The sequence below is a fragment of the Aphelocoma coerulescens genome, chromosome 9 (assembly GCF_041296385.1).
Source record: "Aphelocoma coerulescens isolate FSJ_1873_10779 chromosome 9, UR_Acoe_1.0, whole genome shotgun sequence".
In the NCBI taxonomy this organism is placed as follows: domain Eukaryota; kingdom Metazoa; phylum Chordata; class Aves; order Passeriformes; family Corvidae; genus Aphelocoma; species Aphelocoma coerulescens.
The window spans coordinates 6,680,017-6,706,278 of record NC_091023.1 but is presented as its reverse complement, the minus strand read 5'-3'; the positions used below and the strand labels follow the sequence as shown (position 1 = coordinate 6,706,278).

General features: G+C 43.0%; 1 protein-coding gene across 5 annotated transcripts in view; it reads left to right on the top strand.

The window, feature by feature from the left end:
* Nucleotides 1-26,262, top strand: part of PIK3CB (phosphatidylinositol-4,5-bisphosphate 3-kinase catalytic subunit beta) — a 106,751-nt gene that overhangs the window by 47,910 nt on the left and 32,579 nt on the right. For 4 of the 5 annotated variants that reach the window (XM_069024962.1, XM_069024964.1, XM_069024961.1 and 1 more), the window contains 4 exons: nt 2,520-2,635; nt 21,762-21,947; nt 22,986-23,211; nt 25,882-26,105. In XM_069024962.1, the coding sequence (XP_068881063.1) occupies nt 21,795-21,947; nt 22,986-23,211; nt 25,882-26,105 (603 nt within the window). In that variant the 5' untranslated portion in view covers nt 2,520-2,635; nt 21,762-21,794. Of the gene's footprint in view, nt 1-2,519; nt 2,636-21,761; nt 21,948-22,716; nt 22,811-22,985; nt 23,212-25,881; nt 26,106-26,262 lie in introns of those variants that run through there. The other variant, XM_069024965.1, reaches the window with a different exon arrangement.

Sequence of the window (26,262 nt, the reverse complement as noted above, 5' to 3'; positions counted from 1 at the left end):
GGTGGGTACTGTCAGAAGAAGTCATATGGGTGTGGGCCCAAGGTGGTTTGGTGGTGTGTTTTTGGCTGAGCTCACACCCAACAGACCCAGAAAGGGGCTACTTGTAATGTCCGACGGCCAGTTCTTTTTCCATGTTCTCCAGAGAGGTGCAGTGGGGACAAAGATGTCATCATTAGAGACTCCAGTTTGTACAGTTCCTTTAAGTCTTTCTGATCTTTATGCAGTTCCCAAAGATGATGCTGGCATGTTTCTTACATAGTTGGAGTCCTCAATGGCTGTTCATGGTCGATAAAAGGCCAGCAGAGTGTGTACTCTGTCTGTTGGGTGATAGAGTCACCAGCCTTTGGAAAATTCTCCACTTGTGGTGTGAAGGTGGAAGGTGTCCTGGCTGCCCATGGTGTGATCTGCAGTCCAGTGATACCACCTCTCTTAACCTCTGCTCTGCTGCTCTGAAAAACGGGAAAGGTTGGTTGGTGAGAAAAATAAGGCTGCCCACCCTCGTCCTCTAATGCAGGGTTTGTTTCTCATGCTTGAATATAGTAGTGGGGGGTTTGCCTGTGTGCTTTAGAAGTGGTTTAAGATCTCGAGGACTGGCTGATCCCCCACAGTTGGTTGTAGAGGACCAGCAGGAGGCCTGTTGTCAATGTCGCGTCTGAGCTGCAGAGATACAAAGTGCTGTGAGAAAAGAGGGGAAACAGGACATGGAGCTGTAGGGAAGTGAGAGACTGGGGTGAACACAGGAACTGTAACAGGAGCTATACACAATGCACTGGTTTGTTTAAGCTGTACAGTTTATAGACCCTGGATAGTTTCTGGGCTCCCACCATCTGATTTGTTATGTGTCTAGTTAGCCATTGACCTCTAGAAGTTTGGGATATCCAGCTTTCAGTCAAATAGTATCCTGCTCCTGCCACGAGGTATGGTACTTCAGTCTCACACTGTGCCCCTTGTTTGAGGGGCCACAGGTCATGCAAGATTTCTTCCTTGGGTAGAAGTTCTGTTGTCATGCCTGTTAGCTAGAGTAGGATGCATTTCACACCCCCTCCTAAGATCCTGCCTGCTGGCTGGTAGCTTTTGATTCAGATTTTTCTATTCCACAAGCACAAATATTGACGTGGCTGTAAAACATGAATTCCAGGCTGGTAGTTCAGCCTTGGTTCTGTGAGATTCACACAATTGCTTTGTCCTTGCAATTTCTAAATCATATAATGCTGTCTTCATTTTTCTCTAGTCTTTTTTGTGTGTGTGTTCCCTGCTGTAGGCTCCTAGACATTAATTACAAGAAGTTTCTGGACTAGCTCATGCCTCTAAATAAATCAAATAACTCAATGTGTGTGAATTGGCTTATTGCACACCAGGTGAAAACCCACTTTGGGACAAAGATGTCCTTTATCATGCCTTTCTGCACCATAAGGTTGTTTTCGAAAAGTTGTGCATGGAGCAGTAACTTAACTTTTTTCCAGGCTTAAGCAGGTGGAACAGTAAGAACTTATCCCTCAAAGCCACTGAAGAATCCAAGTTGCTTCAGAGGCCTCTACATGCCAATTCCCAGATAAATGCTGCTCTGTGTGGGACAGGGGCAATGACAGCCCACCTTTCCTCCTGGTCACTGTACTGAGTTCTTACAAGCACAGTGGGACTTACTTGGCGTGGTTTAGAAAAATAATTGTTTATGGGAAGTGCAATGTAGTTACATGTCTTGTGCTTTGTGGCTTGGCCTACAAACCTGTAGATAACATCAGTGCAAACTGATAGCACTGCTTTGGCTCAAGGGGGATTTAAGTAGTTTTTGTTTACTTCTCTTTATTGAGAGCTTGATTTGCAAGGTAGAGCTAATGAGGATGATATCTTGGCTCTGTGTAGATGTTATGCCCTCTACATCAGCAGGGTGTTTGTTGGTCAGAGACCTACTGAACCTTTCACACGTTGAACTATGACTAGGAAGATGGGATCACTTGTGTCATCAACTCAAATTCTCCGTAGTAGAACAACAGATATTACACTCTTAAAAAAATGTCACCAACCTCCCTCCCACTCCCCCCCACCCAAACAAACAAAAAACCTTCACCAAAATCAGCTTACAGCCCGGAGGAAAAAAAGAAAATGTGCTTAAGATAATGAAGGCAACTCTGTCTCCCTTTTTTTTTTGTCTTTAACTGCAATGGACATCTGCTGGTCTGATTCACACTGAGTGTACAAAAATTTGAAAATATTTGTAGCAGCTAAAAAGGTTTTTGACTAATTCATTATCATACTACTTATTAGAATAAATGGCATATTCTAATTATTGCTTCCTTTTTTTTCCTTTCTGGTAGCAGGGCGTTTGTGGATTTGACATTCATTTAACTGTTAGATTGTGTAATCTGAATGTGGTGCTGTAGTATTTGAAGACAATAAAAAATAGTGTGATTAATTAGGTATTTCTGCACAAAAAAAGTTGTTGCAGCTTTTAAACCAAATAAAAATTACTGGTTTTCTCATTTGGTGAGTTACATTATGTTGTGTTTTGCTTTTTTTAGATCACATTGAGGTCATTTTGTGGAATCTTCTGAAAAAACAAGAGTAATAGGAAGAAAATGTTTAATAAAAGTATCTTCACTACACAGTCAGACTGAAACAGGAAAGGTTCATTGGAGTAAGTATTACAGGGCTGGGGTTTTTTGGCTTGTTTTCTGTTATCTTTTGCTTGTAAAGTCAGCATGGCTATTAGGCTTTTATTGTATTTAACTTTGTTGTAGTTACATTAAGAAAATAAATGGGTGAGTCCATGCTCATTTCAGTTGATCAGCTGCTAATGGACTCATAGGTTCCCACTGAACCATCTTGCATGTTGGAAGTAGTTGTATCTTGTGAAATTTTAATGGGGTTCAGATTTTTCTCTTGGCTGCTGTGTATGCTGGCCATGGTTTTGACCAGGGAGTTGTGTGGTATAGATGTGATTACATATAAGCCCCTATTTGCTGGCAAAAATTAAAGCCCTGCTTGTATTTTCCAGGGAATTAGAAAGTACACTTATTTTTTGTCTGTTGCTCTCCAGTCATAGCTCTTCTGAGTGACTTTACGATTTTTGTTGTCGCTATTATTTGTCCTGTATTGTAGTTCCATCATTCATCAAACTTGCTCAGGTTTTCAATTTCTGAATCTCAGATACATCTTTTCTTCACTGTTTGTAGTTCACTTCTAGCTTTTGTGAATTCTGGGCTGGCACATGTGTGTCTCATTTATGATAAAAGAAGCCTGTCTATCTAATGCAGGGACTTGCACCTTGCACAAAAGGATTGCACCTTTTGCTACCAGATAAATAAAAATTTACATACTGATACAGTGTAATGCTTAATTTCTGTCTACTTCATGTGCTTGAGATGAGAAGTGTAATTATTTTCTACCACTTTGTATTGGATTGTCAGATTCTAAAACATATTCTCCTTAGAAACTGGGAAAAAACTGCCTATGTCTGATGCATTTTGTTCATGCTGTGGGATTATGTGAATGTAATTCTGCAGGAGTGTCTCGGTTTGAAAGACAGGTGTCTGCTAAGGAAGGCAGAAGCCTCCCTTGGAGTGGCAGATGTAACCCCTTTCCCTCTGAGTTATTATAATTTTGAAATCAAGGGTCTTTAGGCAAAGATGTGGGAAAATAGGAATAACAGTTCTTTACTATATATATATATATATATATATATAACTAGTCAAACAAAACAACAACAACTATGGCAGTAACAGCAAACACAAACCCAGTCCCAGCCTTCTCGGCTGTCAGGCTATTTCCCCTCGGGTGCAGTTCCGCTTGCAGCCGACAGGGATCGCTGGCGGCTCCCGGTGAGCAGGGCAGGTGCGATGGTTCCCCCGCGGCTGCAGGGGGCGCTCCGGAGCGAGCTCGGGGAACACGCGGCTGCTCTGGCGCCCTGGGATCCCGGGGAAGGGTGGAACAAAGGAGCTTCACAAACCGGTGGGCAGCTGGTCCCGGAGTCTCGGAAACAGCAGGCTGGACTGGTAGGCTGGAGCGGCAGGCACAAACACAAATCCCGGGTGGCAGACGAGATGTATCCAAAAGGGGAACCCCCCGGGGCTCCAGGCAGGCAGGGCAAGCACGGCTACAGCGCAGCGAAGGCTCGAAGCAGCAGCGGGGTGGGCGGCCACAGCCCCAGCCTCCAGCAGGGCAGGGAAAGCAGCCCTGGGATCCCCGGTGTTGTTCCCAGCAGAAAGGAAAGACGCCGAAAACGGGAACCAGCAGCTCCTCTCTCCGCGGCTTCTCCCTCCAGACGCTGAGAGCGAACTGAACTGCCCGCCAGGTGAAAACAAAAAGCCTGGCCGGGCCCTTTTGTCTTTTCTTAAGTATGGCTATCTCCTCTCAAGTATGGCCATTTATCTCCTAGCAACATGCTATGGGAAAAAATTCCTTTAACAGAAAAAAAAACTAGGACTAAACTAAAACCCCAACATTATCCACCCCGAATTTTTTTCCATACTAACATGTTACATGAAACTTAACTTTTTAACCATATAAATACAAGCATCACCTAAGTTATATACATATGTACATGCTGATACTGATACAAGTACAGAGCCATGGGTAGTTCACCCTAAAACAAGGTCCCCTTGAGGTATGCATCGGGTCTCTCCATCCCTTTGCATCACCCACCAGGTACAACCTGGTCCCTGAGCAAAAACAACCCCACGGATGGGTTTGTCTTTGCTCAAGGCAGACTTTACCCAAACAGTTTTTCCAAGCATACCTCTCATGTGCACCACTGGAACCTTATCCCCATCTGTTGTTTGTAGGGGTTCGGATTGGGCAGGGCCAGCTCGGCTGGTGGAGCCTCGGGTGTTAACTAACCAGGTGGCTTTTGCTAAATGCACCTCCCAGTTTTTGAAAGTCCCCCCACCCAGTGCCTTCAAGGTGGTTTTAAGCAGTCCATTACACCGCTCAACCTTCCCAGCTGCTGGTGCATGGTAAGGGATGTGGTACACCCACTCAATGCCATGTTCTCTAGCCCAGGTGTTTATAAGGCTGTTCTTGAAGTGAGTCCCATTGTCAGATTCAATCCTCTCAGGGGTACCATGCCTCCAAAGGACTTGCTTTTCAAGGCCCAGGATGGTGTTACGGGCAGTAGCGTGAGGCACAGGGTAGGTCTCCAGCCATCCTGTGGTGGCTTCTACCATTGTGAGCACATGGCGCTTGCCTTGGCGGGTTTGAGGCAGTGTGATGTAATCAACCTGCCAGGCCTCCCCATACTTGTATTTGGACCACCGCCCACCATACCACAGGGGCTTCACCCGCTTGGCCTGCTTGATCGCAGCGCATGTCTCACAGTCATGGATGACCTGGGAGATACTGTCCATGGTCAGATCCACCCCTCGGTCTCGTGCCCACTTATAGGTGGCATCTCTGCCCTGATGGCCTGAGGCATCATGGGCCCATCGAGCTAGGAACAACTCTCCTTTATGTTGCCAATCCAGGTCTATCTGGGACACCTCTATTTTCGCAGCCTGATCTACCTGCTTGTTATTACGATGTTCTTCATTAGCCCGGCTCTTGGGAATGTGAGCATCTACATGACGGACCTTCACAGATAGCTTCTCTACTCGAGCGGCAATGTCTTTCCACTCCTCAGCAGCCCAGATTGGTTTTCCTCTGCGCTGCCATTTTGCCTTATTCCACCTTTCCAGCCAACCCCACAGAGCATTGGCTACCATCCATGAATCAGTGTAAAGGTAGAGCTTTGGCCACTTCTCTCTTTCAGCAATGTCCAGAGCTAATTGAACGGCTTTGAGTTCAGCAAATTGGCTCGATCCACCTTCTCCTTCCGTAGCCTGTGCAACTTGTCGTGTGGGGCTCCATACAGCGGCTTTCCATTTCCGGCTAGCGCCTACAATTCGGCAGGAACCATCAGTGAAGAGGGCATATTGTCTTTCACTCTCTGGTAGCTCGTTATACGGTGGGGCTTCTTCGGCACGCGTCACCTGCTCCTCTTCTTCTTCAGAAGATAACCCAAAAGTCTCACCTTCTGGCCAGTTCGTAATTATTTCCAAGATCCCAGGGCGACTTGGGTTTCCAATTCGGGCGCGCTGCGTGATGAGGGCGATCCATTTGCTCCAAGTAGCATCGGTGGCGTGATGCGTGGAGGGAACCTTTCCTTTGAACATCCACCCCAGCACCGGTAGTCGAGGTGCCAGGAGGAGTTGTGCCTCAGTTCCAATTACCTCTGAGGCAGCTTGGACTCCTTCATAAGCTGCCAAGATTTCTTTCTCTGTGGGAGTGTAGTTGGCTTCGGACCCTCTGTAGCTTCGGCTCCAGAATCCCAGCGGTCGGCCCCGAGTCTCACCAGGCACCTTCTGCCAGAGGCTCCAGGACAGACCATTGTTCCCAGCTGCAGAGTAGAGCACGTTCTTCACCTCTGGTCCTGTCCTGACTGGGCCAAGGGCTACGGCGTGAGCGATTTCCTGCTTGATCTGGGCAAAGGCTTGCTGTTGTTCTGGGCCCCAGTGGAAATCGTTCTTCTTGCGGGTAACCAGGTAGAGGGGGCTCACAATCTGGCTGTACTCAGGAATGTGCATCCTCCAGAAACCTATGGCGCCTAGGAAAGCTTGTGTTTCCTTCTTGTTGGTTGGTGGAGACATCGCAGTGATCTTATTGATGACCTCAGTGGGAATCTGACGCCGTCCATCTTGCCACTTCACTCCCAGGAACTGGATCTCTCGGGCAGGCCCCTTGACTTTGCTCTTCTTGATGGCGAAACCAGCTTTTAGGAGAATTTGGATTATTCTCTCTCCTTTCTCAAACACTTCTGTTGCGGTGTTCCCCCACACAATGATGTCATCAATGTACTGCAGATGTTCTGGGGCCTCACCCTTTTCCAGTGCAGCCTGGATCAGTCCATGGCAGATGGTGGGACTGTGCTTCCACCCCTGGGGCAGTCGGTTCCAGGTGTACTGCACACCCCTCCAGGTGAAAGCAAACTGGGGCCTGCACTCTGCTGCCAGAGGAATGGAGAAAAATGCATTGGCAATGTCAATAGTGGCATACCACTTTGCTGCTTTGGACTCCAGCTCATACTGGAGCTCCAACATGTCCGGCACAGCAGCGCTCAGTGGTGGAGTCACTTCATTCAAGCCACGATAGTCCACAGTCAATCTCCATTCCCCATCAGACTTGCGCACAGGCCAAATGGGGCTGTTGAAGGGTGAGTGGGTCTTGCTGACCACCCCTTGGCTCTCCAGCTCACGAATCATCTTGTGGATGGGAATCACAGCATCTCGATTTGTCCGATACTGCCGGCGGTGCACTGTCGAGGTGGCAATTGGCACTCGTTGCTCTTCCACTTTCAGGAGCCCAACTGCAGAAGGATTCTCAGACAGTCCGGACAGGGTGTTCAACTGCCTAATGCCCTCTGCCTCCACAGCAGCAATCCCAAACGCCCACCTGAGTCCCTTTGGGTCTTTGTAATAACCATTCCGGAGGAAGTCTATGCCCAGAATACATGGGGCCTCTGGACCGGTCACAATTGGATGCTTTTGCCACTCCTTCCCAGTCAGGCTCACCTCAGCTTCCAAAAGGGTCAACTGCTGTGATCCCCCAGTCACCCCAGCAATGGATACAGGTTCTGCCCCCACATGTCCCGATGGCATTAAAGTACACTGTGCCCCAGTATCAACCAATGCATCATATTTTTGTGGCTCTGATGTGCCAGGCCATCGGATCCACACCGTCCAGAAAACCCGGTTCTCCCGTGCCTCTTCCTGGCTAGAGGCAGGGCCCCTCTAGCCCTGGTTATCATTCTTTCCCTGGGCATACATACTAGAGGTACCTTCGAGGGGATCTGACATATCATCCTCCTGTCTGTAATACCTGGCAGCTCGGTCACGGGAGGCTGAGGCTACTTTCACCTTAGCGGAACCCCCTCGGTTAGTGCCTCCCTCCTTGAGTTCACGCACCCGCGCTGCCAGGACAGAGGTAGGTTTCCCATCCCACCTTCTCATGTCTTCCCCATGCTCACACAGGAAAAACCAGAGCTCAGCTCGTGGGGTGTACCCTCTCTCTCTAGCAGGGGGACGACGGGCTCTGACCTGGGGGCCTGTGACTCGCACTGGTGCCACACTGACCTTCCTCATCTCCTCCCTTATCTCCTTTATCTCCTCTTTGAGGTCCTGGACCACAGCAGAGACATGAGTTTTCAGTGGACCATTGACCATGCTATCATAATTCCTGAGCTTGTTGGCAACAGAGCCCACTGTTTCTCGGTTATTGTCAGCATCAATGGTTGCAATGAAGGTGGTGTATTGCGATGGCCCTAGCCTTGCCAGGTTCCACATCATCTGTCCTGTGCACCTGACCTTATCGGGGTCATTACCGTGCTGTCCATCCCTCCCAAAGAGTACCTCTAATACTGCCACTTCTCTTAGCTGTTGGATCCCTTCCTCAAGTGTCTTCCACTGCATTCTATGATGGTACTCCTGCATTCTCTCTTTGTGAATGAACCTTTCTCTCACACTCATTAAGAGCCGGTCCCAGAGAGAAAGGGGTCCTGGCTCCCTCACAAATATCTGGTTCACACCTGGGTCCTGGGTCAACGATCCCAGATACCTTGCCTCACCACTATCCAGTTGCACACTTGTGCCCATGAGGTCCCAAACCCGAAGCAGCCAGGTGGTATAAGGCTCACGCCCCCTTCGCACAATGTCGTCTCGCATACCACGGAGACTGTCGTACGACAGGGACTCAATGATGATTTCTGGCTCTGGCTCCCCTGCTGGTTGTGAGGGCCCTGGTTCCCCATCATCATTAACTGGTCGTACTGATTTGGTCTTACACTTCCTCCTTTGCACAGGGGCGACTGCTGCTGGCTGTACTTGTCCTTGGGGTTCAGCTGAAACCTGGGCGGTTGTAACATCCGTGGGTTCCACTGCTGCACCGTCAGACTCACCCTTTTTGGGGCAGGGAGAGGTTTTTTCACTAGCTGAGGAGGTGTATTCCCTTAGCAATTGGCATATCCCCTGGTGCACCTGGCCCATCTCCTGGCGCATCTCCTGCATCCCTTTCGCCAGTACCCCCACCCATTTCGGGTAGTCCATTTCTGAGGTGGGCTGTTGGGCGGTATCTGGCTGTGGGGCAGGGTCTCTAGTGTCTGGGGCTGTGTCAGGCTCTGGGGCTGAATCAGGCTCTGGGGTAGGATCTCTAGTGTCTGGGGCCGTGTCAGGTTCCGGGGCAGGATCAGGCTCTGTGGTAGGAACTCTACTCTCTGGGGCCATGTCAGGTTCTGGGGCAGGGTCAGGCTCTGGGGCAGGATCTCTAGTCTCTGGGGCTGGTGTCTGGGTAGTTATCCAAGCCAATCTCAACTTATCCTTGAATGCTAAATAGAGTAGGCCTACCAGCAGCAGGTGGTTAGTATTCAGAAGGAATCTAAACCCTTCAAAAATTGATGGGGTGGGTCCAAATAACTGGTTGAGGGGTTGGGGGAAAACTTCCCCTGGTGTCATTTCCTCACAGAAGGTACCATTGTTAACATAACCCCAAAAACATGCGCTCAGTGTGTGATAGCCATTTATCCACGTGCCCACATTCCGGAGGAAGTTAAAAACCCATGAATTCCTCACCTTCTCGACCCACAGCACAAGCTGGATAACAGCAATGGTAGCCTTAGTGAGAGGACCCATATTCAAGTAGGGAGCTGCAAAGGGGAAGAATATAGCCACGGCCACATGCCACCCGAACCAGGGCAAAGTAGACCACATAGTGCTGCCTACCAAGGTTCCTATATCCAACACACCGAATTAAGTTATCCAGGAACTGTTATTCCTTTTTCACCTCTCTCTCTTAATGCCCTCAGGCCCCACGTTGGGCGCCAAGATCTGTCTCGGTTTGAAAGACAGGTGTCTGCTAAGGAAGGCAGAAGCCTCCCTTGGAGTGGCAGATGTAACCCCTTTCCCTCTGAGTTATTATAATTTTGAAATCAAGGGTCTTTAGGCAAAGATGTGGGAAAATAGGAATAACAGTTCTTTACTATATATATATATATATATATATATATATATATAACTAGTCAAACAAAACAACAACAACTATGGCAGTAACAGCAAACACAAACCCAGTCCCAGCCTTCTCGGCTGTCAGGCTATTTCCCCTCGGGTGCAGTTCCGCTTGCAGCCGACAGGGATCGCTGGCGGCTCCCGGTGAGCAGGGCAGGTGCGATGGTTCCCCCGCGGCTGCAGGGGGCGCTCCGGAGCGAGCTCGGGGAACACGCGGCTGCTCTGATGCCCTGGGATCCCGGGGAAGGGTGGAACAAAGGAGCTTCACAAACCGGTGGGCAGCTGGTCCCGGAGTCTCGGAAACAGCAGGCTGGACTGGTAGGCTGGAGCGGCAGGCACAAACACAAATCCCGGGTGGCAGACGAGATGTATCCAAAAGGGGAACCCCCCGGGGCTCCAGGCAGGCAGGGCAAGCACGGCTACAGCGCAGCGAAGGCTCGAAGCAGCAGCGGGGTGGGCGGCCACAGCCCCAGCCTCCAGCAGGGCAGGGAAAGCAGCCCTGGGATCCCCGGTGTTGTTCCCAGCAGAAAGGAAAGACGCCGAAAACGGGAACCAGCAGCTCCTCTCTCCGCGGCTTCTCCCTCCAGACGCTGAGAGCGAACTGAACTGCCCGCCAGGTGAAAACAAAAAGCCTGGCCGGGCCCTTTTGTCTTTTCTTAAGTATGGCTATCTCCTCTCAAGTATGGCCATTTATCTCCTAGCAACATGCTATGGGAAAAAATTCCTTTAACAGAAAAAAAAACTAGGACTAAACTAAAACCCCAACAAGGAGTCACTCGAAATACTCTTGAATGCCTGGTTGGGAATGAAAAATATCTGGCCATTAGAAATGAAGGGGGTGAGAAGTGTTTTTAATTTACAAGAAGTATATTTTGGCATATTGCTTTATTACCAAGAGGAAATGACCCCTCTTAGCTTCTTCTTTAAACACGGATGTGTATAGGGTGTCATAATTTGGTAGAAAAACCTCTGTGGAACCTAATCAGACAAGAAAAGCTTTTCATACTTGGCGTTTTTAACAAAGTGTTTTTAACTGGCAGAATAACATGTTTGGATTGATTGATTTCCTCTCTTAAAAAAATCACTATAAAATTTTCAATTAAATGTGGATTTAAAGAAGTTGATGTGTGTTAGTTCCCTTTCTCTAAGTACTTAAAAGAAATTCTACAGTTTTTAGTCAGCATATTTAAATTTGCATCAGTTTCTGATCTAGGCCATATGTCAAGTGACTGATAAATACTCATGTGCAACATTCTTGTAGCACCTGATTCTGAATTATGACCCCTGAAGTTCTCAGGAGCTGTATTATGTGGAGTTATTTGTCTTTTACTGCCTTACTAGACTACACAGTAGAAATACAGGCACCTGTTCACAATGTCCCAATACAAACAAACCAACCTATTTGCTGCCTGCACACTTAGTTTGACAAGTTAATTCTTGACTTTGGTAATCAAGTTACCAAAACAGATAGACAATAAAGTTGAAACTGAGCTCTCCAAACAAATAAAATCAAGAATGTCCACTGGAGACAGCTTTAGTAATTTTAAATCATTGGATTTAGGCTTATACCAGACACAAAACTTGCTCAGGTGTTCAGTAATCAGTAAACTTGTGTTTCTTCCTTCCCCCCTCTTTTTTTTAAGAGACTCGGAGAATTCCATTGTTACAACTTAAAATTGATTCTGATTTTTCCTTTTTGGGGAAATGTTTCAGAACCCTTTTTTTTTTGTTGCTTAGTTGGACATTTGTGTGTATTTGTGTGCATTTCAATCCTCACAAGGTATTTTGCAATTGGAATTTTTTAATTAAAGTACTAAGAGCATTAAAATAAAGTTTGAGTAGCAAATTTTGTGAATCACAGTAGCAAACTGTGAATCTCTGTTCACAGTTAAAAAGCCAGGTGGAGTTCTCATGAAGTCTTAGAAGCAGATGCTGAATCTCACAGCTGGAGAAAAGTAACCCCAGGAGCAGTCAGCCAAGGACTGACTGCTCAAGGGATGCTGAAGGCTCCAAGGGTAGCTGCATTTCTGGGATACTGTGGAGCCTCCATCCACGGAGACTTGCAAAATTGTGTGCACACTCCTAAGAAACATGCTTTAACTTCAGTGTTGGACCTAATCTTGGGACCAGCTGACTCCCAGAGGTCCTTTTCGGGCTAAATAGTCTGTAATTCCTACATCATCTTGAATATTTTTGTCCTTATGCTGAATGGCCAGGGCTACTTTTGTCTTTGTTACCTTTAACTTCATGACAACAGAGTCAATTGTGTGGGATTTTTAGGATTGTGTTTTTCTACCAAATGGCATTGTATTTCAACTTGTCTTCATAAATGAGTGTCATGAAAAAGGTGCATAAAATACATCTAAATATTTGCATTAGCGTTGAATTGTTTGATTTCCTTCAGTGCTTGGTCAGCATTGAGCAGTCCTGTCCATGTAACAAATGGCTGTGAACAGCCACCTCTGAATCTGTGTGATAGGGGTGTTGAAGCTGGTGTTGGAAGCAAAATAACTGCAAAAATCCAGACCAGATTATGTAAGAAATAGACCCCATCAGGAAGAATGTCTGGCCTGATGAAGCATGTAAAATTTATATTTTTTTCCATTAAAGGGCATCTTTCTACCTTGTAGGATCCATGGCATCTCTGTATGAGACTTAAGCACAGTCTGCTTGTGTGATAGCTCTGTGTTTTGGTCTGTGTGGCCTCCTTGTAGGTGAAAATGTCACTCCTCATTAATATTCAACTGGTTTTAATTGGTTCACCTCTCTCTGTAGATGCATGCAATCTGTCTGCTGGAGAATAACCCTCTTTCTTAGAGGTTTTGATCAAAATACCAGAAATAATTAAAAGGTGAATTTTTTAGTCCCTGTGTGAAGGGGTATCTACTTACAGGAAAACCTTAGTTTCTGTTTTAACTTTTTTTCCTTATAGTAGAATGTCATCTAGATGTAACATCTTAATAGCTGAAGGAAACAGTTGGCTGCTGGTGAGGTTTGATGTTCTAGGTCCATTTGTACAATTCCAAAAGAGAGGAATTTACATTTATTTATTTATATAGTAACTATATAAAATTATATAGTTATTAAATTAAAATTATATATAATATATATAGCAAAATTTATATTTATAACATTTATTTATATAGTAACTATTTATATATTTAAATATCTTATAAGTGGAATGTTTCCTTTGTGTTTACAGTGGAAAAAAAATTTTTTTTGAGTGGTAGAACAGGCAAGGAAATACCAGAGAGCAGAACTAATACTGGTTTATTATTTCCTAGTTTTGTTGTCAGACTATTAAGAAGTCTGGTACAATTCTCGTTTAACAATGGGGGGACAGGGCACCTACAGTTTACTTAGTACAATAAATCAATAAAAGTACAGATTATTAATGCATCTTTTCAGATTTATGACAGAGACATTGCATGATAGTTCTAATAATAGCTTGGACTGTTAGAAAGCCAGGCCTTTAGGCTGTAGTTTTGCCTACATTTTTTGAAATGATGTTAAGAGCTGTCAAGTGGCCAGCCAGCCCTGAGGCTGCGAGAAACTGCCACTCTACCACGGCTCTTGTTTCTCTCTGCACCCTCGCCGTGCTGGCACAAGCACTGGTGCAGCTTTATGAAAACAGCCTGATTTGCCTGTGTTAAACTGACATCTTTAATCTGGGCTATGGGTCACCTCTGTCTCCTCCTTTCCCATTCAGTCTCACCGTCCAGTTCTCCTTCTTCCCTTATGCCCCCTCCATTCACCTTTTTTGTTAAGCTTGGTTTTGTTTGTTTGTTTAAAATATCCATGTGAGCATGCCATCATTTAAATGTTTAGTCTATTCTTGGAACTCAACATGCCCTAACATTTCATGCTAGCCTCCCTCTGGTCCATAAAGTATCTACAGTGCTCTGCAGTGCCAAAGGGAGTTATCCAAGTTGTGAACTCACCAGCTCTAATCTTTGCCTGAATCTTTAGTCTCACCTGTCTGTCCTGGAGTGTGCTATACTGAATGCATTGCCCCTCATGTCAGGGCCCACTCTGCCTGCTGCTATTGAAAATTTTCCAAAATATCTAAGAGAGCTGTTTAGAAATGCTTCTAAAGGTGAATCTACCAGATGTTTTCTCACAGCCCAGTTGACATAGAATACTGAATAATTGGCCTGGGCTTTTTTTCCTTTGAGCTTTTTTCCTTCTTGTCCCCCTGACTCTGTTGGTCAAGGTGTCAAATGAACTGTTACTCATATGACAGTGCTTTCTAATCTGCTGTTTTCTTCCATTCCTTTATATTCCCTCCCTTCTCAATCATGCAGAACTGCATTCCAGCGAGCTGAAAGGGAATGTTTTCTCATAGTGTCCCCAGCTTCAATGTGATCGAGTGACTGGATGCTTCTTAAGACAATTTCACACAGTAATATTGAAACGTGAAAGGAGTTTTTCTTCTCCCTACAACTCACTTGCACAATTCAAAAGGATGGCCTGAAACTCTTTATTTATATTTAATGTATCTATGCAATAATTTCAAGGTAGAGTGGAGGTTGGCTGTGAATTAGCTGTGAGAAGCTGATACGTTACTGTTTTGTGTTCATTATGAATTATGTGCTGCCTGTGAATTGTCAGAAATCTATCAGAAGTCTGGGACTTAAGTTTTATTCACTTATTCAGTTCATCATGAATATTCTTTGAAGGGAACAGCAAATGTATGTATTTGCCTGCGTATAAAGTAACAGGAAGTAAGATTTTCCTTCTATCCTCATTGTTCAAGCCAAATCTGTAAGTCTTCTGAGTCTGGAATACCATTTTAGTAGTGTTGTTCTCTACATGTAGACTTGTTTTCCAGGAAAAAAAAAAATCTGAAGACAATCTCATTCACAGCTAGTTTTAAAACTATGCTTTCATTGAATTGTAGGATAATTTTTGTAAAAAGGGAAGACTAGAGTTAATCTAACCTAACCATCTGTTCAAATGAAGTTACTTAAAATTAAATTAAATTTTAGTTTGAAACCAGCTAACATGTCTGTATTTTTTTCATATCTCTAAGTCCTGTGTAAGTCAATTACAAATTCAGGTGCTCAGCATTTCTTGAAAACTGGGCCACTTTTATTTAGATCCATTAATATCGGAGCAAAACCTGCATTCATTGTGGGTTTGAAATCCTGACTTCAGTTTTTAAAACTTGGTGCATAATGGTATGGGTTCACCAGAGGAATAAAGCTACAGGAGATGAACAGGCAAGATAATCGGGGATCTGAGATAAAAAACGCTAATGAAATTATCTTTGTTTGTGGAAAATTAGCTGTATTTCATGAGGAGAATGAGAGAATCTGGACTTGATGGCTGAGAGACCACTCTTGGTACCACTGTGAGCACTGTGAGGGAATGTGGCCTTTGAAAAAGGCCTTTTATGTTTTCTATACATAGATATTTTTAGAAAACTAAATGGTGATATTTTTGTTCTGATTTCTGGAGGAACCCTGACTAAACGGACATTTAATTTTCCATTCCATAGGGCCAGCTCATGTGGCAGTTGAACTAAACTGCTGGGAAATATTTATAGTACCACATGATCTTTAAAAATAACTTTCCAGGCTACTTTGTAGATGTCTTGAATTCTTAAAATCTTTGCTATTGTAGATAGATACCCATGACATTCGTGAAGTGGAAAGAGCTGATTTAGGCATTTGTATTTATCATCAAGTTGGTTGTATTTTGTTTTTAGATTTGGAAGCAGTTTGGATGGAAATTCACCTATGCAACTGTAGAAGGCTGGAACCTTAAGTGGGTTCACTCTTTAGGGCTAAATAAGAATTCCCATGGCATGGTCTGCAGTGGTTTCCATGGTCAGCAATGGCACACATTTGAGTTGTCAGTGCATTGGGTGCTGGTTTTAAGAGGGTCACTACTGGTCCTACGTGACCTGGGAGGGATGAATAGAAAATATAGTTCTTAGTAGCACATGCACTGCTTGGCATAGGTGGTGCTTGCTCTTGTCGCACTAAACCTTTAAACCAAACCGGCTGTAATTCCTCGTTAACCCTGATGTCACCCTGTGCCTGTTGCCAGAGGGTGAACAGGGCTAATGAGGAGATGGAACAGGACTGATGAGGGGATGGAACAGGACTGATGAGGAGATGGAACAGGACTGATGAGGGGATGGAACAGGAGCAATGAGGAGATGGAACAGGACTGATGAGCGGAGAGGGCTGAGCTGGTGCCTGAAGTGCCCCTGTCACAGCCTGTGGCAGTCCCGGGCAGCTCTTGAACACTGCCCTGGGCTGTGGAACAGCTCCTGGGAATCTGGTACAGACTGAGGAACAGAAGAGGATGTAGTTCTACAGAGCCATCAACTGGCACTTATCTAATGCATATATTTGTCTTAAATGTCTTCAGAAGAAATCAGACTTTTTCAATGTTTTTTTAAAACTTTTTTCTAAAGGCCTTCTAAGTTTCAAAGGACATAAGTCTTCTTGCATGTTCAGACTCCTTTTCCATCTTTCTACGAGGTTTTTTTCCCTTGTTCTCAAATATTTCATTTATAGCTTGCTCATCTTTTTATAGTACTATATGTTTACGTAGCTAGAAAAACTATTACAATAATTGTGTTGTGTAAGTGCTTAGTGTTTCTCCTACTTAGACTACGTGATATGCTGCTGCTGTTTCCTAGAAAATGACTGTGGTCAGATTGTCATCTTGTCTGTTCTGGACAGTAAGATACTGTTTAAACACTGTTCTTGTGTGTCTGAATGGGGTGGCCCTTTTCACTACTGCAAGACTTTTTATTTTTTTTAGCCCCTTGACTGCCACATGACAGAGCAAGCAGTAGATAAAGAGCTGTATTGATCACAGTGATGGTTGTCTTGGATGTGGTGCTCAACAGTTGTAACAACTTATTACATAAAGCAAAAATCTGGATAAGCACAGTGCCCTTAGTTTTTGCATATCCAAAACAAGTTAGCTTCTGATATATCCTTCATGTAAATATTCATGGTTTAGTGAAAAAAAAAGTAAATCCAGTTTTATATTTAACTTGATGAGCTGTAGATATTTGTGCCCTTAAAATGCACCTGTGTTTAGAAGAGGTGGTGTAAAAGAAACTTATTTCTTAAGGAAAATTACTTTTTAATAGATAAATAACCCTCCCCTCCAGCTTTTTGCCATCTGTTTGGGAGGACAGCACACTGATTTCATCCCAAGAGAACTCTGACCACATTTCAGGGGTGGGTGACATCATTTCAGATGTAAGATAGTTCTTCTCAAGACTTTTCCAAAGATGAGATTTTCTTTGTGCTCAAGAGAATAAATGCAGTGAGAGATAACAGGGCATCAAAATTTTCCTCTAACACTGCATTATATGTGTATTTATTATTATCACCTTCTTTGCAGCTACTTTTACTTGTGTTTTATTAGTATTCTTCTGGACCATAGTTCAAGATAAAACATTGAATGTTGCATTGGATTTTATGTAGATGTTCTTTTAACAACAGAAACAGACCTCAAAGGATGAGTGATAGGGGATTTGTGGTGAGTTCACTAGTAAAGGATTTAATGACAGCATGAATTTTCATAATTGCTGTATTCTTCAAAAAGTTGGTTTTAGAAGAACTTATCTGACGCAGATAAATGCTTAGTGTTGATGACAATTCAAGTGGATTTGGTATTTTTTTAATGTCTAAGTCTTTTGCTGATATGATCAATTGTTTTCAAAGGAGAGTTCATTGCATTGTTACTCCATGTCTCAGTTTTTGCAGTGCTCCAGACAGGCTGTCTCTGAGCATGTTCTTGGGCAGCTCTTAATTTCAGGATAACCTTACAAACTCTCTCTCATGCTTGCCCTTTGTATCTTCTTGGTTGGTGCTGTTTTACGTCCGATCTTTGCACCTCCTGGATTTAATTCCTGTACGTATGCCAGTTAACTACCCAACAGGGGTAAAACTGATTTCACCAGCTCTTGCACAGTGGTGTGAAGCCTTTGCAGCTGGGTGGTCCTGGGCTCTCAGTGATGTCCTGAAGTAGTCACGATGGATTTGAGCTTGACACAAGATAGTCTTGCCTGCCCTCAGGAAAATGGGTGGGTGGTTTAGTAAGAGAACACAGCCCAGTTTGTAACCACAGCTTCTGAAATCCTACTGATCCTTTAGTCTAAAGAATAAGCCTGTAACTCCTGGGAATGTTCTGAATGCCTGGGTTTTGTTCCAGTGGTTCTGCTGGTGGCCAACACTTGCTTGAAGTGTTGCTTACATTTTTTTTTCCAAACTAGTTTTGTACCTACTCTGTATAGCCCAGGATGTATGATTCTAATTCTGTTTTGGTTAGGGGGAAAACATGAGTGGCTGCAATTCACATAAAAATATGTGCTACTTACTTTTGACTGTCATCTTTCTTAAAACTATTTTAGAAATCAAGGAAGAAGCAGCCTGCTTCTGGTAGCCCTTTTTTGTCTTTGTTTTTTCCTTTTTTCCCTTCCCAGTGGTCTTGTTGGTTAAATGATGAGATGTACTTTTGTTGGGAATCGAGGAGAAATCTGTAAGGTCTTTTGGCTTCAGGAATAAGGCTATTAGCACCAGAGCAAATTCTTTTGTCTGCCTAGAGATGGCAAGTCCTTTAAAAACCAAAACAGCAGCACCCAATTGAGAAATCTTGTTCTAGGGCTTCTTCTTTGTGTATATTATGTAAATAAATACCAAGATGAGTGTTAAAATTTCTTGTTCTGCAGATGTTTTATTCATCTGTGTTCGACTTCTTTTCATTAGTATAAGCAGCTCTGGCAGAACTGCTGGTATATTAAAATACAAATTGATTAAGAGAGTGAGTGTGTGGGCACACACATATATATGAATCTGAAATTTTCAGGTTAAAGCTTAGAGAAAATTTACACTTTACATGGGAAGGTTTGAATGCTGTCTGTCAGTACTACCTGTAACTTAGAAAAGCATTTTGTACTGGGCTTTGCTCCTGTGAAATTCAAAGTCATTGATTAGGCATTTGACTAACCAAGGTTAAGTGCTGGTTTAATTACTTCCTTCTTTTGTATGTGAAGTTGCTGTTACTGTGACAGTGGGCAGGAATAGCTGAGGTTAACAGCCTGAAATAGCTCTTTATTATTATTTTAATTGTTGTTTTTTTTCCTTTAGCTGGAAGTTGTTTAAAACGTCTCTGGTGTTGTTGCTCCCAATCCAGATGGCTTTTTGCCTTTGTTTCAGTTCCTAGATGTGATATTGTTAGTTAGTCACCAGTGCCACCACACATGTCACAGTTTGGGGCCGTGACTCATCTCCAGAGCTGCTGTGGGTTGGCAATCTTGTGTTTCTCAGGATAAAAACTGGTTCTATCTTGGCCCCTGTGATGTCAGCTCTTGGGGCAGAAACAGGGTGCTGGCTGCAAAACATGCTGACCTGCTTCCTTGAGGAAGGAAATATTAAGTAAGTGCCTGAAAGCAAGAATAGCTTCTCAGCATGCTCAGATTGGCGAAATGGCTTCTCTTCCCTTTTTAATTGAAAATGCAAATGGAATTTTAAAAGATTCTGGTGTCTGTGTTGGAAATCTATAGTTATAAACAAGTATCTTACAAGAACTTTATGACTCTCTGTTGTTGTGGTGTCTGGAGCAGCATTTTTAAGTCTCGTTTCTTTGAATATTTTAAACTCTTATTGATGCACTAAAGTGGTTTCAACAACTGCAACTATGAAAAGCATCTGAAAGAGGATGAAAATAGAAAAGATATGCTGAATTAAAGCAGGAATGAACTGTATACAAAATAACTACATAAAACAGATTTCCTTGCTGCTGTACCTGTCCAAGTAATGCTTTCTAATGGAAATACCTCTTTATTTTACCTTCATGACCACACAAAATAACTGAAAACATGTATGCATCCAAGTATGAAAAATGTATAGTATTATTATTTTTTGCTGATTACTAATTTCAGTTACAACAGAGTTGCAACCAGGATTTTATGGGTACAAGTAACTGGATGGAGGAAAATGAATAGTATCCCATTAAAATAGTAGCTCATTGAAAATATACTGATTGGTGATGAGGAATTACACATTTTGTCTAGAGTAGTTTTTTGGGTAGATGTTGTGTTATTCCACTAATCTAGTCTGTGCTGGGTGTAATGATGGGGTAACATTTTATTTCTTTCCTTTAGACAGCTTAGAGCTCACACCCCATGCTAAACTTCTCACATCCAACGATGAATGGATGGATTTGTAAACTGTGGTAATTCATATGAAATACCTTCATATCTGATTTGTTACTTGTACCACACCCCCATCTCCTATTCTTTTTGTTTTAATTCAATCTGGTCAGTGTAGCAGACTTTCTTGGAGAAATGGACAGAATGGTGGTCAAACTATTATTTGGTAGTGATGATGGTAGGAGCTCCCTAATTGTTGCTTCTATTAAAGAAAAATACATTTCCTTATGTATTTATGCTTTCTGAAATTTAGAGGTGTTTTATTTAACATTAATGAAAACTGCTATATTTTTATTTAGAACAAACAAAATATGAAGTGATCCACGTATTAGTGCAGTTACAAGATATATTGGCAGCTTGTGCTGGTCCTCACAGCTTTGCTAAGGCCAAATGGAAAGGTGTTGGAACGATTTGGGTCTTGTTATTCAGTATATTTATGTGGCAGTTGGAGGTGGGACTGGAGTGTGTTGTCAAATACCTGAGGCAGCTTTGAACTGGCAAGTTGATTTTTGTGCTGCTGGCATCATCTATTATCCATTGTAGGGAAGGGAATTCCCCATTAAAATATTGGAAAGCTGTAAGTGGAGTTGCACATTCTGACATACTCTGTTACAAATGGTGATTTCCCACACCTCACGCTGGCCAACAATAATTTGGAAGATGTAGGGGTAACTTGTCTACTAAAGTGCTTTACAATAGTGTTTTACAATGCCATCCCTTTGTCAGCTGAAGAGCATTGTCTGGATGAGGAGGAAGGTACATGATTACGTGAGCTGTGGCTGAAGGGAAAACTCAGCTTTAGAGAGTGGTAATGAAAAAGATGACTTGGAAGGTTAGAAAAACTGGTGGTAACATTAAGAATAAATAAAAATGTCCTGAAATACAGAGGACAAGCAGTCAGGAAGCCAGTGTAGTGAGCTGAAGGAGATCACAGACAGGGTTTCCTCCTACCCTGCAGTGGGTGGAGTTCATAGAGGATGGTCATTCTCTAAGGGTGAAAACAAATTGAGGTAAGTGTCTTTAGAGGAAAATGTCACTTTCTAGTAGAGGTGAAGAAATTTTTCCTGCTATTAATACAGACTTTCAAGTTCAATATGTCACTGGCCACATTTGTGGACAACTAACAGGAAATTTGCAAAAAATAAAATAATGAAACTGATAATGAGTTTTCATATGAAATATTGCCATGCTTCATCCAAGAAGTTTACTTTGGTTGTGTTTTACACTGGAAAAGGTTTAGAGAAAACTGGAAATTAACTTCTAACTTTGTTGCCGCTAACCTCTAATTAGTTTTTTCTCTTATTACTTAGTTTTAATGATATAAACATCTCAACAATAGTGCTTTGCCAGGTAAATACTTTTATTATATTAAATGACATTAATGAGTAAGAACTATGCTTATGTGTTTGCCATACTGGCATTTGAGACCCCAGAGTTGTAAGCTGAGCTGCTCAAAGCAGGCTTATGTAAACTTTCCAAGGACTTTAAAATGTGTGTCTAATTACAGAAGGTTAAGTATACTGAATTTTAGGGTTTTTTTTCCCCCTAAGGCCATGTGGTTATGATATTATTGAGATTCCATAATGCCTCCTGCCGTGACAGACAGCCTTGACATCTGGGCAGTGGATTCACAGATTGGTGCTGATGGCTCAGTATCTGTGGACTTCCTGTTGCCCACTGGAATCTACATCAACCTGGATGTCCCTCGAGATGCTACCATATCTCAGATTAAACAGGTAATACCAAATGGGCAGTTAACTTATGTTTGGAATGAAGGCTGTTTCTGATTTTGACATGCCCTCTGGCAAATCAAGTAATGAATTTTAGCAGGCATAAAAATAAGGTACTGAAGGCACGTGCACAGCAGACTGACTGATAAAGAAGTGTGTGTCTGTGGGGGTAGCCCTGGGTTTGGGCAGATGGCAAGGTGTGGGAAGTGGCTTCTTGCTGGTAGTTACAGTTCCGCAGAGATTATTCTAATAGTTCTATATTAATACTTTGTTGCTGCTCTAAACCTTTTTCTAACACATCAGTAATCCATTGTTTGCTGTTCTAACATTTCTCTGATTAGTGTGTCTGATTAGATTTTTAGTACAGAAGTCACAGATTGGGCTCTTGCTTCTGTTGACTGACACCAAAGAGAATTGCTTTAAAAACTATGACTGCCACTTCTTAAAGGTTTTGTACAAATTGGATCATCACTTAAAATGTGAGGGAATATCCAAATCAAAGGAAGGGGAGAATGTAAGGAAGTGACCACAGATACTAAAAAACAATCTACTGACCTTTGGATCAGATAATGGCCATGTGAGGACATTTGGAAAAATTACTGAGGAGTTAAGTAGTGAATGAATTACAGCACAGACTAACCTAATATAATAAGTGATTTCAAGTGATAAAGAATTTAAAAACAAATGTGTAAGTAGCAGCAGTAAGGGACTTGAACTAAGCTGTCTGGTTTTCTCAATGCTTGTGGCACATGGAAACTTAACATGCCATAAACAGGTACTGTTGATATTCAGCTGTTTTCCAAAGAAAAGGAATGCTGATCCTAACTGCAGAGGTCTGTCCTGGAAATCACTCAAGATAGAGACTGAAAGTGAGTCAAAGTAAACATATAATGATATATAGTGATAAAAATTCTCCAAGTTAGCAAACATGTTTCTTTTATATTTTTTGGGAACATAAATGGAAATGAATGTTACCTTCAGTGCCTTAAGATATGTCCCTGTTTTCTGGTGGCTTTTTCATTTATTTCTTTATTTTCATTGCAGCTGTTATGGAAGCAGGCACATTCCTATCCACTCTTTCATCTCCTCATGGAGATTGACTCTTACATGTTCTCATGTGTGAATCAGACTGCCGTACATGAAGAATTAGAGGATGAAACACGGAGGCTTTGTGATGTTAGACCCTTTCTTCCTGTCCTTAAACTAGTGACAAGGAACTGTGATCCAGGAGAAAAGTTGGATTCCAAAATAGGTGTCCTTATAGGCAAAGGTAATTCCATTTGATTTCTTTTAGAAATGAGGTTAAACTTTGTTGTGTATGAGGGTCTTAATTGGGAAGTAGGAGTAGTTTTTTTTTAAAAAAAGTATTAAAAATCCAGTATTTCCCTTTGTCAAACAAATACTGATATAGTTGTAAAGAATTTAAATACTCAAGATGAAACACATGAAAGCAGTTTAAAGCTACTTTCTGTATTGCATTTCATCATTGTATTGTATTACTACATCAATCAAGAGCAAATTTTATTTTGTAGATGAGGAGAAAATATATATTATTGTTATTACTAAGTGAGGAAAAGCATAATCCTTGAACAGTGTTACCATAAATAACCTACCAGCAAACTGGATACTCAAAAGGAACTAGAAATTATTATGATTTTATTATATGAGGTTTCTGAGTTGGTTAGCAATGATTCTTGTTTTTACTCTCAATTGTGACACTAATTTTCATCAAACAATGAAAAGCTATTTTTAAAAGTTTCACAGTAACTTATTCTTGATGTTATTTCAGAATTTTCAGCTTTTAAATCTACTCTGCTTGGTTATACAATCAAGATTGACAGGGTCATATGAGGTCATCTCTCTTGTTTTAGAACAATGAGCCATTGTTAGGTCTCTTATAAAGACTGCAGGTTTTGTTTAGATTTCAGCAGTACACTGTCTGCCTATTTGTTAGAGCTGACAATGGGAACAGTTGGTCAGTTTAACCATTCAGACAGATTCTGACAGATTCAGAGAGATTCACATTCTGTGATTGAATATTTGGCTTATTAGAGCTGTGTGAGACCCTGCCTTATGCAGCCCCTGTTCTGTACCTTAGCAGGGAAAAAAATGTGTTCCTGTCTGAGCTTCTAAACTTAGTGCTTTATTCTCAAGAGGTGCTTCGTGCTTTGTGTGATTTGGACAATGTCCTTCAAAGTTCAGGAGTAAAGATAAAGACAGTTGCAGGCCCTACACATCCTGAAGTACCAAAAAGTCACAGCTTTCCATTGTATCATAGAAACATGGGATGGTTTGGGTTGAAAGGGACCTTTTAAAGGTCATCTCATTCCACCCCCCCTGCCGTGGGCTGGGACATGTTCAACTAGACCAGGTTGCTCAAAGCCCCATCCAGTCTGACCTTGAACATGTCCAGGATGGGGCATCTACCACCTCTCTAGGCAAATGGTGCCAGTGCCTCACCACCCTCCTTGTAAAACATTTCTTCCTTACATCTAATCTAAACCTATCCTCTTAATTTAAAAACTCCCTAGAGCTTGTTTTTCTTCAGGCTGAACAACCCCACCTCTCTCAGCCTGTCTCTATTGCAGAGATGCTCTAGCCCTCTGAGCCTCTCTGTGGCCTCCTCTGGGCTCTCTCCAGAAGGTCCCTGCCCCCTTTATGTTGGGACCCCAGAGCTGGGTGCAGCACTGCAGATGGGATCTCACCAGAGCAGAACAGAGGGACAGAATCCCCTCCCTTGCCCACCTGCCCTCGCTGTTTGTGATGCGGCCCAGGACACGTTTGGCTTTCTGGGCTCTGAGTGCTCATGGCCAGGTCATGTCCAGCTCATCCACCAGCCCCCCCAAATCCTTCTGGGCAGGGCTGCTGCCCATCTGCTCATCCTCCAGCCTGTGGTGATACTGGAGGTTGCCCCGACCCAGGTGCAGGACCTTGCATTTGGTCTTGTTGAACCTCAGTGGGATTCCCACGTGCCCACTTCTTGAGCTTGTCCAGGTCCCTCTGGATGACATCCCATCCTTTGGGTGTGTCACCACACCACTCAGCTTAGTGTTGTCTGCAAATCTGCTGAGGGGGCCCCCAATCCCTCTGTCTATGTCATTAATGAAGCTATTAAATAATACTGGTCCCAATGCACCCTGAGGGACGCTGCTTGTCACTCATGTCCATTGGGACTCTGAGATGTTGACCATGACCTTCTGGATGTGACCATCCAACCAATTTCACACCCATTGAACAGTCCACCATCAAAAACATCTCTTTCCAATTTAGGGAGAAGGACATTATAAGGCCTTACAGAAGTCCACGTAGGTGACATCCACAGCCATTCCTTTGTCCACTGATGTAGCCTCTCAATCGTAGAAGGCCACCAGGTTGGTCAGGCAGGACCTGCCCTGTGTATTCTTTCATTACATGTTTTGGAAAAGTAACTTTACTGGTCTTGTATTGGTAGAAATTTCAGTCATGTCATTTTGATTTGAGTAGATGATTTTCTTTTTTGACTTTTAAACACAAAAAGGATGATGTCATCTTTCTGGGGGATTAAAAACCCCCATAGCTTGCAAGCACTTCTGCTCTGTGGTCTTTATGATGCATCTATTGTGCTTTTCTTTAATTTGCTCGTGTGAGGAGAGACTTAAAACTTTCCAAGCTACCTTGAAATCAGGGTAAGGTTGGATTTTCTGCCTCATAGTAACTAAGAGATACACTGGTTCTTAGTGTTTAAAATAAACACTCATGTCAGGTTGCATGGGAATTGTGTAAGGAACTTTGGAAGTCCACTGATGTACAGGACAATGTAGAACCCAACTCAACTTTGAGCACCCATTTTGGATGGGATGTCTCAAGGAACCCACCTATGTCACCTTAACTTAAAGACAATAACGATTTGAATGGGATATGTGGGCCCCATGTATCCTTTTGCTTCCTTGAATTCTTTCAGGTCTCCATGAGTTCGATGCCTTACAAGATCCTGAAGTGAACGACTTCAGAGCTAAAATGAGGAGAATCAGTGAGGAAAAGATTCAGTCACTTGTGGGTCTCTCCTGGATGGACTGGTTGAAGCACACTTACCCACCTGAACAAGAGCCTGTAATCCCAGAGAGCTTCCAAGATAAGCTCTATAGTGGAAACCTTGTAGTGGCTGTTCATTTTGATAACTGTCAGGTAGGAATGTTTCCTCATGTTTCATGAGCTGTTCTTGATCCAGGTCTGAATTAACATGGGATTGCTCAAGGATATAAGTGACATAGAATACTTACATTATGGTGTTTGCTTTAAAAAGTAAAGTCTTTCACCAGGATACTTGACTCTTGAAAGAAAG